At 40.1% G+C, this 17,439-nt stretch overlaps 1 protein-coding gene and 1 long non-coding RNA gene across 2 annotated transcripts; one reads left to right on the top strand and one right to left on the bottom strand.

Annotated features, from left to right (window-relative positions):
- Window positions 1–1,614: 1,614 nt before the first annotated feature.
- LOC120653392 lies at window positions 1,615–4,066 on the top strand. Its single transcript, XM_039931148.1, has 7 exons — window positions 1,615–2,088; window positions 2,183–2,245; window positions 2,344–2,516; window positions 2,599–2,764; window positions 2,884–2,961; window positions 3,479–3,750; window positions 3,874–4,066. The coding sequence occupies exons 1-7, from the start codon at window positions 1,615–1,617 to the stop codon at window positions 4,064–4,066; spliced, it is 1,419 nt and encodes a 472-aa protein (XP_039787082.1).
- Window positions 4,067–14,029: 9,963 nt separating this feature from the next.
- LOC120654005 lies at window positions 14,030–17,192 on the bottom strand. Its single transcript, XR_005666934.1, has 2 exons — window positions 16,965–17,192; window positions 14,030–14,228 (listed from the first exon to the last, which is right to left on the bottom strand). It is a non-coding gene; the product is annotated as an uncharacterized LOC120654005 (long non-coding RNA).
- Between the last annotated feature and the right edge of the window lie 247 nt (window positions 17,193–17,439).

Here is a 17,439-nt window from a genome sequence, read left to right as displayed (position 1 = left end):
TATATGATTCTTGAGAGTAGTCCCAGTTGTGATGCTATCTTGAATAAATTATTTTTGCTTAGTTCTATGATCACGTAGCAACTTGATTTTTGTTTCCAGCAACTTATTCATTCTCTATGCAACAACTTATTCTGTTTATCATAGGGGGTTATTATTCAACTGGGGGTTATTATTTTCAGAGGATGATTTGTTGACACTAGGACCCACTGAACTCTGTTTTTTTTCTCTGAACCCACATAGCAACTTGATTTCTTTTCCAGCAACTTATTCATCCATTTCGCAGCAACTTATTCTGTTTATCATGGGGGTTATTATTTTGTCTGACATATTTTCTTTATGCACTTTTTTTATAGCATGGCCCAGAAACGCAATATTGAAGCTACTAATACAGCCCCGTCTCCAAAGCAAACAACTAGGGCTACTTCTAGAGCAGACAAGGGTACTTCTAGAGGCAGTGTAGTGAATGATGAAACGACAGAAGTTGATGAAGGAAGAAAGCACGCAGAGCAGGTATCATTCAGAGCAGAAAAACTATGCTGCATGAATCTTTTTTTATGGTTAACTTGTAGTATGTCCGCTCTAGCAGCTTTATACATGAATTATGTGGTAGCTTGTATGAATCTTTTTTTTAAGCAGTTTGAATTCATGAATTGTGTACAAACTCGTTAAATGCTTCGTTTCTTCTTTTAGGATATAAGGAAAAAAGGATCAGCGAAAAGACTGAGCAAGATCAATGAAAATCTCAAGGGTAATCAGAAATAGCGAATTGCAAGTGTTGGGTTTGAGGGACTCCTTGAAATCAAGTGCAACATTGTTCCTGAGAAGTTGTCAACTTGGCTAGTTAACAATTTCGACATCAACAAGTCCGAGTTGGTGATCCCATACAAGGGGACAATAAAGGTGGACAATAAAGCTGTTAAACGAGTGCTCGGGTTACCAATGGGCCCGAACTCTGTCGTTTATGAAAATAAGAGTTATTCTGATACAGTCACTGAGTTCTATCAAGTTTTCGGCCATGAGAATGATCATAAGGCACCATTATTTGTAGAAGTTGAAAAATGGTTGTCTGGTGAGGGAAAGAATTCAATAGATGACAAATAGTTGAAGGTTTGGCTAATGTTTGCAATTAGCACCTTCTTGTGCCCAACGTCAAGCCCAAAGTTGTGTGTGAGGGCTTTCCATTCCATTTCAATCACCGAAGAGATTAAAGGATACAACTGGTGCAAACTAGTAGTGGATAGACTCATTAAAGGAATTGCAAAGTTTAAGTCTGGGAAGCGAAAGTTTGTGTCCGGGTGCCTCTTCTTCCTTACCGTATGGACACTAGACTTGTAGCACCTTGTCTTTTTCATTTTTCAGTCTCCCTTTTTCTTTTTTCTCAAGACCTAACTATCCTTTTTTTTGGTGTTCAATATGCTCTTTTTTGTGCATGCAGATATTGTATCTAGATTCACTTGATGTTGGTGATATCGTTAACAACGACTTGGAAGTAAGAGCCGCTGCCTGGACGGGACGCAATCGGGCACACAATCCAGCTCTGAGTTTAGCGGATTGTCACCGATTACACCAGCAAATCGGTACAGGCTTCCGGGAGGTATGACACTACTGGACTTAATGGCTACACCGCCCGATAGGAAGCCTTTGATCTTTGAACCACCTGAGTTCCTCGATGTGCCGCTCGTGCCCAATGAGAAGGAAGTCTTCAATGATATTGTCGAAAAGGAATTTAAAGGGGCGAAGGATACTGTCACAATGTCCGATGAGATGGATTATGAACCGAAAGAGCAAGCAAAAAAGTTTGAGGCCAAGCTTCTGGAAGATTTGTTGCAACCCCTGCCTGTGGACAATCTTCCGGAAGAAGTGCCCAAACCCAAGAGAACAAAGAGAAAGGCGGAGCGGTCAGATGTAGTGTCAAGGAAAAAGCTTGCTAGCACAAGAGGGAGAGGCTTGCCACCGGTGGTGCCCAAATCCAATACTGCAAAGGAGCAAGATGAGGGAAAGGTAGAGCCGCTTCCTGGTGCAGCAGCGACCAAAGTGTATGCGAGGAAGTTTCCAGAAAAATCAGATACCATCCCAAAACAAGCTGAGGTAGCAACTCACGCATGCAAATGTGCCCCCTCACATTTTTTTTTGCAAACCAGCAACTTATGCTAATCTGTTTTTTTTTGTCTTCATTACATAGACTGCAACCCAAACACTTGGTGATGGGCGCACGGAAGCTATGCATAAAGCAGCAGTAGAAAAGGTAATAGCAACCCATGTTTTCTTTTCTTCTCATTTTTTTCAATCCGATATACAGCATGCAAGTGTTAATTTTTTGTGCACGTGTATGTGTTCCGATAGCAGCGTGTCGACAACTTGAAGGACAGCAAAGGTTTCAAGGATGCACTCGATGCTCCAAGCTTCTCACTGGGATTTATAGACGATGAGGATTCTCAAGAAATGGACAAGGGTCAACTTGCAACAGAAGATGAACTGTACAACATCATATGCAGACACACCAGGAATGAAGAGGGGTATGGCAATATACCTTGATCTTATCCCCCCATCTTTTTTTCCGCCCGTCAGTCATGGAGAAAACCTTTTCTTGTTTGGCAGCACAATATTCTTTGAATCCAAAGAGATAACACTTACAGCACATGAGGTAGCAGCGGGCATGGTTATGGGGAGATCGCTAGGCACCAATGCCATGCATCTCGGGACTTACGTGCTGTCACAGGACCCTAGAAAGAAGAGGACAAAGATAATGTCCCCATGGGTGTCGGTAATATCATTTTTCCCCCTTTGACCCCTCTGACATCTTTGTGTATCTTATCGTTTTGAAAGTATGCCCCCATGTGCATATCTGAGCATTTTTTGCCATATACTTTTTTTTTGCTACAGATCCAAATGATGACAGGGCCCATGAACAGCAACATTGTCAAGAACGCTTTTGAGTTTCGCGATTCAAACTATGAAATGGTAAAACCACATTTTTCTTTTTCTTGAAAACTTTGTGCTGTCTGCCTAGTAACCTAGTTTGCAAACTTGTGTTGTATGATTATAGCAAATTTTAGCCCACGAAACCCATTGGTAATTGCAATATTACTAAGGAGTAGTTTTCCAATGTCTTTGTTTTCTGATTTGCAAATATTAAGAGTAATGAGTAGTTTGTGATTTGCAACATTTAGAGTTAGGTAGCTTTCTGATAGCAATATTCAAAGTTAGATATTTGTCGAGGTCACAGACTCACAGCATACTGCTTCAATTGCTGAACATTGCATATCACTTCCCATTCACAGCGCCATTTTTGTTTCTCATTATGTTTTAACCGAATGCAGAACAGAAATTGAATTGGATTAGCATGTTTGCGCAGTTCAGTAGCATTTTTTTCTTTTTTTATCAGCAACTCGATTTTCTTTTCCAGCAACTTATTCATCCCCTTAGCAGCAACTTATTTTCTGTTATCATGTGAGTTATTCAACTGATTTTTCTACAGATACTCTTTCCCGTGCACCAAGAGAATATAGCGCAGCCGGGCGGCGATGGCCACTGGTTCGCATTTGCTTTAAATATTCCAGATAAGAAGTTTCAAATCATAGACTCTCTAAGGAACAGCGACAATGCTGAATTGAGATGGAAAGCCATTCTGGTGCGTGCAAAAGTGATTACCCTATGGAACAAATACACATCTAAGGTTAAGGGGTGCAAGATTCCTACCATTTACAACTTCGAGACGCAGTTCATTGAGGGGTACAAGCAATTCGGGATGTAAGCACAAGTCATTCTTATCTTTTTATCCTAAACTGAATTCCAAACTGTAGATATTGTAACATTTTGTTAGTTCTACATTATCTAACATTTGTCACTCTTTTTTTGTGCCCTCAATCTCAGTCATGACTGTGGTCTGTTCACCCTCAAGGCTATAGAGCACTGGGATCGACACAACCTCCCAAATATGATGGAGTTTGATGAAATGAAGCTGAGGAAGCGAGTTCTTCATGTGTGGCTTCATAGCCCGGCCAACAAGCTAGAGAACAAGACTGAACTATTCTCAAAGGGAAAGGGAAAGATGGCAAATCAGTAGGCTAGGAGCGGAGTGTGGAAGGGGAGGAGAGATGTGTGTATTTTTCACATGATGCATATACTCTGTATATAGATGCTCTCATTTTATTTTTAATTGATGCTCAGATATGCTCAGATATTCTATAATATACTTGCGACCAGTTCAACAGACAACTTGTATGCAATTTGTGGCTAGTCCAACAACAACTTGTGATTTTTTCATGATGCATGCACTCTGTATATAGATGTTCTCTGTGGTTTTAAACAATGCTCGGATATGCTGATCATTTTTTTACCCCCCACTTTCCTGTGTGAGAAGCAACTTATGTAATATATGGAGGTATCCTTTGTGATCAGCAACTTATGTAATATATGGAGGTATTTACAGTAGCATCTTGTGACCAGCCCAACAGGCAACTTGTCTGAAGTCAAAACAGCAAATTGTGCACAAATGTTTTTTTTGAAATATCAACTTCTGTACATCAGATCTGCACTTTTTTGTGTTTCTGTTAACTTAATTCAACATGCAAGCTGCAATTTTCCAATCTTTTTTTTCATACGCCACCATACACAAAGTTTTATTAAAAGTATATTTATCCATATATATAGCAAGTTTGAAATATACAAAAGCATCAACTATTCATTATTACATCACCACACACAATGCTTTAATAAAATCATAAATCACTAATTGCAGTTTAATAAATTACAAGGAAGTGGAAAAAATGTTAGATGCATCCCCCTGCAACACATCTTGTTTTTTCACGCAGCAGAAACCTCATTTAGTGATTTATCCGAGAGTTCTTTTGTTTGCTTTCTTGCCGGCTTGGCAGGGCAAGTTGATGTGGTATGTTCTGTTGAACCACAATAGCCACACGGTGGTTTTTTTGGGGGAAGCAACCCCAACCCTGTCTTGTATCTCTTTGACCTTGGACGCCCTTGCTTCTTTGTTATTGGTGGGTCCCCAATCTCAGCACCAGCAATATGCGAGCCTGAAAAGTCAAAACAATTTCAAGTTGTTAGGAGTAATAACACAAGTTGCTAGAACAAGGAGTACAAGTTGCTAGGCTGAATGAGTAGAAGTTGCTAGGGGCAAGGAAGTATAAGTTGCTACGTTCAGTTAAGACAATATGCATCATTAGGCTGTTGTGACAGATTTGGATCCCCACCCCCTCCGGTTGATGAGCTTGTTTTTTTGCGCGATTTGTTCTGCGGCTTTGGCGCTGCGGGTTGTTCAATATCAACTTGTTCAAACTCCAGCCCCGGAAGAACACTTGATGCTCTCCTTTTCCCCAAAGCAACAAGCTTAGATTGTAGGGCACTCACTTGTTTTGATACTATGCCATACCCCTCATCATCAGCCATAAAAGGTCTCACAATCTTATTAAAGTTTGTACACATCCTGCTGTAACGTATAGCATGCTTCCCGTGGTCTGTAATCTGGGCTTCTTGAAGAGGCTCGTTAGAGGCAACTTCCACCCCACTATCAACCACTGGCTCAACTGACCATCGAGGGAGAATGTACCGATCAGACACCTCACGGACTGCAAGGGCATCAAAAACCTTCAATATGTGGCAGCAAAGCACTCCATCTCTCTCAAACTTGCAACAAGTGCAGCTATACAAGCCCTCCACCCTGGACGACGTGACCCTGAATGTCTATGTCCCATACAACAGATCGGGGCAACGCCTGTACGGAACAACATCTATCAAGTCATCCCCTTCAACACGAACAACATAGTAGCTCGAACTTAGCTGCAGCTCGTGTTGAAACACATTGAACAACCTCCTTGTATACGCTTTCTTCATCTGATGCTCCATAGGGTGCCCGTCAAGTAGCATGGGACCTTCGTGGCTGTGGCCGCCTCTTGCAAATCTTGCTTGCTGAAAATCCTTTGTTGTATCTTCTTATATTGCTGCACAAAGTTGAGTATCGAGTTCTTTGGGTTGACACAGCGCTTCAGGACAGCATTGAAGCCTTCACTCCGTGCTGTTGTTTGGAGGAAGGGGAAGAAACAATGCATAAAATACGCAGGGATCCAACAATGTCTCATGTCATACAAATGTTGAAACCTCTCATCATTGTTGAGCTCATATTTATCCAGAAAAGCCTGCCACTTCTGCTAAACTCAGCCGGCGTGAAGCTATTACCAATACAATCCTTGAAGTCATCCGCCAACTCTTGCTTACCATCCCCCTTGCTATCCAAGAAAGCACCCATTGTCTTCCTAGCATTGAGTAACTATACTAACGCGCCAAGAATTGGCGCGCGCTCGTGAGTCACGGCCCACGCGGGGCCGGGGGTACTGTTCATGTGGGGCCGGGGGTACTATTCATAAAAATAATAATAAAATGTACTGTTTATGTGGGCCCGGTGCGGGTGCTGTTCGTAATAAAAAATAATAAAAGATACTGGGTACTGTTCATAATAAAAAATAAAAAAATCATAATTAAAAATAAAAAATAAAAACATGTGGGCCCCCACGTGTTTAAATGTTTAGTTTTTTTGTACACAAAAATAATAAAAAAATTTGTGTACTACATTTACCTCTATTATCTATTGGATTTTGTTTTCACTTCGTAAACTCGCAAAATACAATTGAATCATACATTCATTTCTAATCTTATCATTTTTTTCACCAAAATTAATAATTAGTTTAAGCTAATCCATCAACTATATCTGTTAACATACACAAAATGAATTCCTATATGTACTATTTATGCAGGACCCATGTGGGTCCTGTGTGCTATTCAGGTGGTACCCACATAATATTCAATTGGAATCCACCCACAAAATATGTTTAACTATTTATTTACATGAAAATAATAAACATATTTCATACACTACATTTACATGTGCTAGCCCTTACTACTTATTGGATTTTAATTCCACTTCGTAAACTCGCAAAATATAATTGTATGACAATCCATGAACTATACCTACTAGACTTCATTCAATACATCAACACGTTGTTAAAATATATCAACACAATATTGCTTTAACTGTAGCACACGATAATATATTTTTATTATTATTTTAGATCAAACCTTTTGCTACAGGCGCGCAAAGCGCGCCAACCTGCCTAGTTTTTCATAATGTGCCAACGGAAATTCATATGAACTGAACTGACAAATACCTCTGCGATAGCAGCCTTCATCGCAATATCTTGATTAGTTATTGTATTTGCAGGATCCTTGCCGCCCATTGCTTTCTTGAATTCAATAAACAGCCAGACAAAACCCTCAGTCTTCTCATTCCTCAGAAAGCCGCAACCCAGCTGGATTGTTATGCCATTCCTGTCAATCCCTGTTAACACAATACAAATTATTAGTATTTTTTTTCATAGCTGAAGGCTATCAACTGGTGCAGAATAAAGATGGCAACTTATGTGCAACTAGTGTGTCAACTTGTGCTTTCTCAAAGTAGCAAATTATTCAAAGAGTATACATCATTATAGTCAGTGTGATAACCGGTATTTTTTCTGGACTCCAATAAATAACAATCAATGAAAACCATCAATGGGCAAACTAGCATTTTTTTTGCTGGACATACATACCTATGAAAGGAGCAAATGGCATGTTGTAGGCATTGGTCAAATAAGTAGTGTCAAAGGACAAACAATCACTATACAGCTCATAAGTTCTCCTTGCTGCACCATCCACCCAAAACAGATTCTCAACCCTGTCAAACTCATCAAGAGTGTAACTATAATAGAATTCCGGATCTTCCTTCTTAAATTCTTCAAAGTACTCAAGCGTCGCCTTCACATCTTTACCTCTATATTCAGCGCGGTACTTAACACGCAAATTTTTAGCATCACCTTCGCCGAATGGACAGTTTTCAATACCTCCATACAACTCAGCCATTATCTAGTAAGCACGAGTTGTCGTGATGCAGCATCCATGGAGCAACTTGATGAACTCTTTCTCTTCAGCTGGTATGTCTCTGTGGGACTTCAAGTATTTTGTGAGCGGGAATTTTCTTAAACATTCATGGTTGTGCTCCCTTTCAAAGTTCACAACCTCCCAGTGTCCAGGGGATGTCTTCCTCACAATCATGCGAGCTGGGCAGTGCGTCCTATCTACATAATCCCTGCACCTTTGCATCACAATCTTTTTCTCAGTTATTGGCCCATCATTAGCAACCTTCTCTTTTTTGTTGACCCCAGCCTTCTGGCAAACATAGATATACTTTGTCTTTTCATTGGCCTTCTTCGACTCACGGGATGTGTCGATCCTTATAGAGAAACTTGTATGACGGGCATAGGAATTGTAATAGTCTTTGGCAGCATCAGAAGTATTAAAAGACATGCCTACAAAAGGTTCCTGCGGAGTGGATAAAACCTCAACACCATCCTCAACATCAACTCCATGTGCGGTTGTCTCAGCCGTGGGAACTGTCACACCACTAGATTCAACCGGGAGCACCTTTGATGCTGAGTTGCTAAGTTGCTGAGTTGCCAGTTCAGGAGGAGCTGAGTTGCTTGGCAGATGAATGGTTTCATTGGATATTACAGGGAGAGTCAAGTTGCTGCTAGACACATGTGCACCTGCACCACCTGCAACACACATCGGTGGGAAAGCTGCACCAGAAACTTGCTGCAACTCAAGATCTGAAGGGGCTGCAAGGAAATCATGCTCTTGTAGTGGTGCAGAATTTAGATAAAAAACCCCACTACAAGTCATATTGCACCGAAAAAACACAAATATTAAGTATAAGTTGTCATGCAAGGAAACTCATAATGTATATAGGAAGGCACACAAATACTAATTAGCACAATACAAGTTTCTTTTTGTAGCCACAAAAAAATGAACACAAATTGCCATAAAAAAACTCAAAATGTAGATAAGCTAAAGTCTGAGGAAACACAAGTTGCCACAAAAAAATGAACACAAGTTGCCATCTCAGGACTGCAATCCATAAACCTATATGTTCAGAAGAGTCATGTAAGGGGGCACCCATCCTGTTGATCTATTAGACGAAATTAAGTCCTAATAGTTTATTTACTGATCATTAGTCAAGAGGCACCATCCAAAACTGCTAGCAACTTGTGTGGATTGCAACAAATTTGCACTAATATATAGATGGACATAAAAAATTATCTACAATTCGAAGATCATAAGGAAGATTTGCGCAGATTTAGGAGGATTAGATCGGGCAGATGAGAAGGAAAGAGCACGAAAAAAAGTTGCAAACCTGCAAGGAAGGAGTTGCAAATCGGGGAAGGAGGACACAAGTCGCGAGGGTCCTGCTGCGGCCGCGGCTGCCCTCCCGTGCGTGTCGGCGAGATGCGGCGATGGGGGCTGGATGGATGGATGCGAGATGCGGCGAGTCGCGGTGGATGGGGCGATGGGGGATGCGGCGCGCCGCGGCTGCTGCGGGCGCCTCCCTCCTTCCAGCGCGCGGGCCTGGTATTGCGGCGGCGGGACCAGAAAGGGAAAGAAAATGTCTGACCTAGGGATTGCGCACTGGTGGAAAGGGGCGGGCGCGGGGGGTCGCGCGATAACACTCTCCTTTTAACAAGGCACATTTTGGCACCCAACGAATAAGACCCAGCTTCTATTTCATTCGCTGGCCACCTCTAGACAGGCGTAGCGCTTGTCCCTAGATATTTTTCTTCCTTCTCGCTGCTCGTGGCTTGCTTTAAGCCTGTTCTTCGCCCAAAGCTTTCTGGTTTCATAGTATCAGGGGCTCAGGGCCGTCCCGTACGTGGCTGGCTCACTTTTGACCAACCATGCGCATACCTTGTATAGTATGTACACCCTCTCCTGAAAATTATGCATCGGATTCCAGATGTTCTCTGCAACACTGTAATTTGAAAACGTTACCTTTTCATTTTTTAATCTCAATTGGTCTTTCAATTTGGGTGGAACGAACCAAGGTTCAAGGAAAATACAGAACATTGCAATATGTCACACTATAGTGAAAGAAAAAGAAAACTAAAATGTCATGCTGTGTACGACATCGTTACACGGCATATGGCGTATTGGCGTACCATTATTACGTTATGAGCATGTGTCACGTACATTGGTACATGTCCAATGCAAATTGCATATAGTTGACATATTATTTGACCAGTAGGTCAGAGGGTATGGACGCATGGTACGTGACAGAAGGTGCCGTTTGAATTCCAAGCCTAATTTATTTTTACTTCTCATATTTAGGATGGAAAATAGCTAGAAAATCTAAACATGTGCTAATTGTAGGCTAATTTGTATGAAATATTGGCTAATTAATGGTTAGAACCTATTAGCCCCAGTTAGCTCATATATAACTAGCTTATGTTGTTTACTACTCTCTTCATTTCAAATTATAGTTCGTTTGACTTTTTGACATTAGGTTCGACCGCTCGTTTTATTCAAAGTATTTATGCAAGCATAGTCAGCTTTAAGTTATCCTTGAATAACTTTTATTAATAAAGCAAGGCACAACAAAAGAAAATAATATTTTCCGCTCGGTCAAACTTTTGGTCAAATAGCTTATAATTTGGAACCAATGCAGTAGATCTATTCTAACTCATAACGTTATTTTAGTTCCTCACTTGATCGCTCATCTTATTCAGGTAGCCGGTACGGTCCCTCAGATCGTCTTGTCCGCAGACAGTACTGATCAGCTAGTCAGGTACAGATCGGAACCAAATTTACTGAACAAGAACATGTACTGATTTTTTTTTTCTTCTAGAGACGTAATCGTGGAATATTATATTAGTAGGAGTAGTTATTAGCAACCCTGGTCCTTTCGTGTATAACGAGCGAAAATCATACCGCAAAAGCTCTGACCTTGGTTGCTTCCAGGTACAGACGATCATTAGATCAGCAACTCGTTGCATGAGATCTTGAGCTAAACTCAAGTAGCAGTCCCTCCATTCGAAATTGTAGTTCGTTTTAGAAATTTAAATTTATAGTTTTTGTTATGCATTAAGATAAACATTATGTCCAAACATAAACGACCAATAATTTGAAACGGAGGGAGTACATAATTAACACATGCTCGGAGAAAAAATAGAGTTTCATAAGCCCAACGTTTGGAAGAAATTGAAAATTTTAAAAAAAATTAATGGAAAAGTATGGAAATAAATGGTGCAAAAGAAAACTTGCAAATCTAGTAGCATGTCGCTACCCAAAAAACCGACAGGGTCCTAGCCGTCGCTGGGTGTCCAACAGCCCTTGTGGTAGCCCACGTGGAGGCCTGTCAGTGTACTAGTGGGCGGATATCACTTATTGGCTTCTGGATAGATGATAGGTCTATCAGCTCTTGGCTAGCCGTTAGACCTATTGTTTGCTCAACAACCAATTGGTCTATTTGCAATTTTTTTACATTCCTGAAGGGTTTACATGCATGCTTGTTGTATGAGAATAATAGATACTTTTGCTCAGTTGTACCTTTCATTATTTATAAAAATCTTAGATAGCCGTGGCTCCACGTGGGCTGCCATGAGTGCTGTCGGCCACCCAGCGGCAGATAGATCCCCTGTCAACTTTTGGGTAGGCGATATTGCAATTTTTTCAGCATTAATTTCCACAATTTTTTCATTGAAATACTATTATTTGAAAAAACAAAAAATTGCACACCAACTAGTGAAGTGTTTTCAGAATTCCTTCCAGGGATAGAGCTCCTGCCTGTCCATTATTTGCATTGCAGGAAGCACAAAAAAGTTTAGAGGGTTCAAATTCAGAACACAGATGAAACATGAGCTCTGCTGATCTAGACACACTATTACAAAAATGATTTGTTGCAACGTCTCATCTTTTACCTAGGAGTAGGTCAAAATATAACTCATTCCTATAAAAGGAGCAATGTTACTGTAGCAGTTAACACGCCCCTGGAAATGCATTTTTAGGGGCGGATGACACCATTAGCCGCTCCTGAAAATAAGCCCTATTTTTAGGGATGGGTGATGGCGTTACCCATCCATATAAATGTATTTTTAGGATGATGGAATGATCCGCCCCTACAAATGTTCTCACGCAAAAAATTCATAATTTCTTCATATGATCTTGGGTGAAGACAAACTTTATACCAGAGATTGATGAGATCTACAATTTAGTGGTTGATAACTTTTTCATTTAGGGTCATTTAATAATCCAAAGATTATTATAAGTTCTCTTCTTTTAAAAGCTACAAGTTTTGATTTGTTTTCAACCTCGGATGTAGAATGTAGATTAGTTCCCTATCAAAGTTTTAGTGGTAAGATCTAAAATTAGTTTATGCATTATTCATTTAAAAACATTTAATATTACAAGATCATTTACTAGTTCTGCCCTACATATAGTTATGACTATATAGTAGTATCTCATACAATTCAAGTTATATTTTTAAATTTCCACAATCTTAACCTTTAATACACTGAAATATATTTGGTATATTTTTGTCTGCATCTATTGTTTACAATAACTAAAGTGTAGAAGTTTCACTTTTTCTACTATAATTAACGATTATATTGAATTTTTAGAATAAAATAGAAAAATAGTTTTAGGGGCAGGTGATTGCGTCACCCGTGAAACGAACCGGATTTTCGAAAAAAGAACCCGACTCCCTGTATCGTCGTCATAGTCTATGGATCAGTACCTAACACATACAGAACTCATTTCAATTATATATCACAGACATACTTCTTGATAATCCATTACAAGGGTTTATTTGATACATAATTTATAGGATTGTGATACGAATTTCCTGATACAAGCCCCCTGGGGGGAAGGAAAATCAAACAGAAAGTAGAAGTGGTAGCTATTCGTCTGGGCGTTCCTTCACGAATACTTCTCCACAGGCAAGACTTGAGCGTAGCACGAATCGATCCTTAGCTTCCTTCATCGCTGGGGTTGTCCTTCAAGTCGGACCCTGCATCTATCAAACTATCCCCAAGGACGGGATAGGTTCACATCACCATCCGTATGCAAGCTTTAAGTGGATGCAAAGGTAAGAAAAAGTAGTCAAGGATAAGGTTGGGGTTTTTCCTATGCGCAAGCAGCAACATCAGTATATCATCCAGTTCCTCCAGAGTTGGGCCGTTCCGGCTCCCCGAACTCCCGGTTTACTCACACCTCTAGCTAATCATAACCCACCAAGACGGTGTAAGAACTCCCACTCCTCGCACCTCAAATGCTATCCAAGCAGGCAGATGGACTAAAGGGAGGTAGAAATCAAGTAACACTACTCTAGTTAGTGAAGCTAGTTAGTGAGGCCGGATCAATAGTTGTACATGACCGAGTATGCGACTATATGTATTGTTTTCATCCTATAGGGTTGTACACCTGGACCCACTCGCCCCGAGGCTAGCCAGGAGCAACTTCAACTAACTCTGAGGCACCGACCTACTGTCATGAAACTAACGGCTACAACCACCATCCTGCTTTCCCGGGTCTGGGTACGTCCTCCAGCGGGAGGTCGTCCCGGGACTGTGAAGCCTCTCCATGCTTGTATCAGGGCTCATGAGGACCAGTACCCTTTCACACCAATACTAGCCCTCCCCCTACACGGATCTCTATCCTCCTGCAGGCTTGGTGTAGTGCGTAGCTAGCTCGGACCAGATCCTCCCTCATAAAGAATAAGTGGTGTGCACGTCTATCATAGTTCATCACTAGATCCAGCTAACTTGGTCCTTACTTGCCGAAATGAGCGTCTTCGTCACATGTGCGTCTCTGTCGCAACGGTCCACGATTGGCACACATCATAGGTATCGCCCCTCCAATGCCTCCTCAACTATCACAAATCCCGAAGGATCAATTTCCCGCAGAGAATACTTGTACCCGCCATAGGTACTCGTAGGGCGTGCCCAACACACGTCCCCAGCCCCCAATCGAACGATTGGGTTAAATTGCTCGCTCCTGCTGAGTAAACCTAACCATCAACTTCTCATATGTGGATCTCCACTCACACCAAGTGTAACACCCCAGGTATCACGCAACCCTGAGATGCTACACTCTACACTACCAAATGCTGGAAATTAAAAAAATTCGATAGCATAAACCTATAAACAAGAACGACGCGGAAGCAACGATATATAGATGTATATGAAAAGCGTGATTATCTAACAAGATAACTCTACATCATGTATAGATATGATTTAAGTTACTATAAGATCTAACAAATTCAGAATTATGCACTAAAACATTATGAGATCCGGGAGAAGTGTATGGCGTGCAACTAACCCACTTCCCTTCATGCTAGCTTCAAGGATAACCTAGGGAGGGATAAACAAGGGTGAGATTGAATAATCTCAGCAAGTGAACTACTTTAACAAGCTATTTAAACTGCAATAAATTAATTAATCATTTGACAAAGTAGCAAGTATCATAAGATAGTTGCACCATTTGTCAGATGTACCAAGAGCATAGCAAGGATAAAATGATATTATTTTGATACAGAGCTACTAATAATGAATAATGTAAGATCCAAATACAATGATAGTAGTAACCCTCAACACAACCATTACATATAGGTCTCCGTAGCAACTAGAAATAAAGGTAGCAATGTGCTGATCATATAATAATAAAAAATGAAATAATATTGTGATCCAATTAGAGTTCAAAAGAATGCAAGGAAACAACACATTCAATATATCCATAATCCCGTAAGTCATACAAAACGCCCATCTCATGAAGAAGTATCACTATCAAATTATTTTCATTGCAATCGTATCCACCAATATCCAAATATCCATACAATAAAGAAAATGAATGTAAAGGGTACACATATGCCATATCAAACTCTCATAAGACACATCGCAGTGCGTGTCACCATAGGCCACAACATATGTAAGCAACAACATATATCCATCACGTCCAACATTAAACCAAAGAAAATGCATATCAATGCATATGAACTCCTGCCTTCATACCCATCAAGGTATGAAGCTGCATCTCTATGCCAAACCAATGATGTATGCATATGGATGCATATGAACTCCTGCCTTCATACCCAACAAGGTATGAAGCTGCATCGTTATGCCCAATAAACAATGCTGTACCAGTACGATCGCAACCATAGGATCACGACATAACTCCAAATGACATGTAATGCAGTGCAATGCAATGCAACAGGATCTCTAAAGCCAAATATCATATACTCTAAATTCAAATTCCATGTACTCCATGATGGAAGAAGAAAATAATCCATGATAGTTAATACCAGAAATGCAAACATCACCCCCTCAACATAAACAGCACCAACCATGATTGAATGATCATATGTTTCAAACATCAACCAACCACGCTTGAATAACCATATATTCCAAACATCAACCAACCATGACTGAATAACCATATGTTGCAAACATCAACCAAACAGTTATTCATATTATTATATCTATAGATCTTCTTAGTCTTAATAGGATAGCATGTAGCCATTATCAATTTAAATGTATGAAAGAATAATTCCATAATCCAAGCCCCAAGTATATCTATCACAAAAAAACATTTCTAAGTAGAGCCAGCCAACCAAAGATTCAATCCATATATTTGAACACATATACCAAAGAATAGTAAGAAACTACTTCGAACCTAGCTCTTAATCAAAATTCCAATTTATCCACACATGATAGCACTTGGAGACATAAAGTAGCGTAAATGCCATAGAGGTTTTCATAAACCAAGGTTTACATACCTCTACTAAACCAGCCCACTCACTAGTAAACTATCAAGGATTTCATTGATTTTACTCCCATAAAATATGTCATAGGATAAATTGCTCAGTATATGTAATATGTAAATATACTTTCATCTCCAACCATAAATTCAAAATCCATTACATATAGGTCATGTCATTTATCTATCCACTCACGTTGAGGTAAAAAGCCATGTTACCACTAGATTTATATCAGCAACAACATTTCATACTTCACCTGATCATTATGAGTCATGTCCAAATTTGTTATATTATCACATATAAGCATGTGTGCTGTATTTTATAAATAGAGACAGTACAAATATAATGTTAAAGTTGTAGCAAGGCAACAGCTACGTTCACTTGCCTTTACCGACCATGTAGACATGACATAGATGCCTCGTAGCAACACCACCTGCTAAACCACTCATGTATCAGAAAAACAACTCCAAAAGACACAGCTAAAGAAATACAAAGTGATCCTATGTCCAAAACCCCAATGCAAAAGGGAACCCACAAACAACAATTCTTGTCACCAAATTTCAAAAATACAAAAAAATACTTAAAATTTTTATGGAGGAACCTTATTTTTATTATGGCGTTAAGATGGTCAAAACTGCAGTTGAAAATAGAACTTTAAATCTACCTAGAAAATCGGGACAACAAGCTTCACATCTCTATAACTCCAAATCTATTTGTCCAAAAATTCTAATATTTCTCCAGAAGTTAGGGAATTCCATGATCTACAACTTTGGTATTATCTATATTTGCATTAGAGGTCAACAAGATGGCCAAAAGTAGGATTAAAGCTTAACTGAAAACTGTGCCAACAAAACAGTACACCTGAATGTTAAATCAATATATGGAGTTCCACTTATCCAAAAATTATGCTCTTTACCAATGTAGAAAGATTATAAAAGTCACTAAAAGCTTCTAAAGGTTTAAAAGTCTAACTATTCCTTTAAGGTTTTCAAAAACCTCCTTGATCCAGCCCTATCCAGATTTTCGTTAGAAAATGACGGCCAATTTTCTAAAAAAGACAGCCAGTTTTCTAAAAACTATAACTCTGAAATTACAGGGCCTAAAATCCTGAAATTTGGCGAGCTACTAGATCTGAATGTTCCCTATAATTTTGTAGTACATTCCAAAAACCAGTTTTGGCCTCTGTGCCCCGAAAATCTCTCCCAACACTGCTACAGTAATCTAAAATCCTAGGTAAGCACCATCATTCCTCCCTACTAATCCACTAAATCTTCAACCCAAACTCCATCATGGATAACTAATCAGCGTAGGGAAGGGAAAAAATCGAACTCACCTTGGTTTTTCCCAAACCCTAGGGTAACGGGAAGAGAAGGAGAAGGCCAATCCACCCCGAAGATACTCTTCTCCATGCTCCTCTCGCTCTCCTCGTTCCGTTTTGCTACTTCCCCTCAAGGATTAGGTGCTGCAGTGGGGCGATTTTAGGGAGGAGCAGCCATGGGAGGGGGATGAGGAGGAGGAAGATAACAAGAAGGGGGAGGAAAAGGTGTCGGTCTGGGAAGTGGTAGCGTGGGGGAGGAGGAACTGGGCTGTTGGGCCTCGACCCCCTCCTAAAAAGTCTTTGTTTTTTCTTTTCTTTATTTTTTCCCATAGTGTTACACCAAGACTATCATAACAGTATCCCACAAATACACATACACAGTAAGGCATCATCTCTCACCATTCATAAATGGTAGAGTAGGTGATCAAGGGATAGACAATCAAGTAGGCCATGCATGTTCAATATAACATTAAGTAAAGCGGCAGCTTAA

Source organism: Panicum virgatum, chromosome 1N (assembly GCF_016808335.1).
Source record: "Panicum virgatum strain AP13 chromosome 1N, P.virgatum_v5, whole genome shotgun sequence".
Lineage (NCBI taxonomy): Eukaryota > Viridiplantae > Streptophyta > Magnoliopsida > Poales > Poaceae > Panicum > Panicum virgatum.
This window is presented reverse-complemented; position numbering and strand designations above follow the sequence as displayed.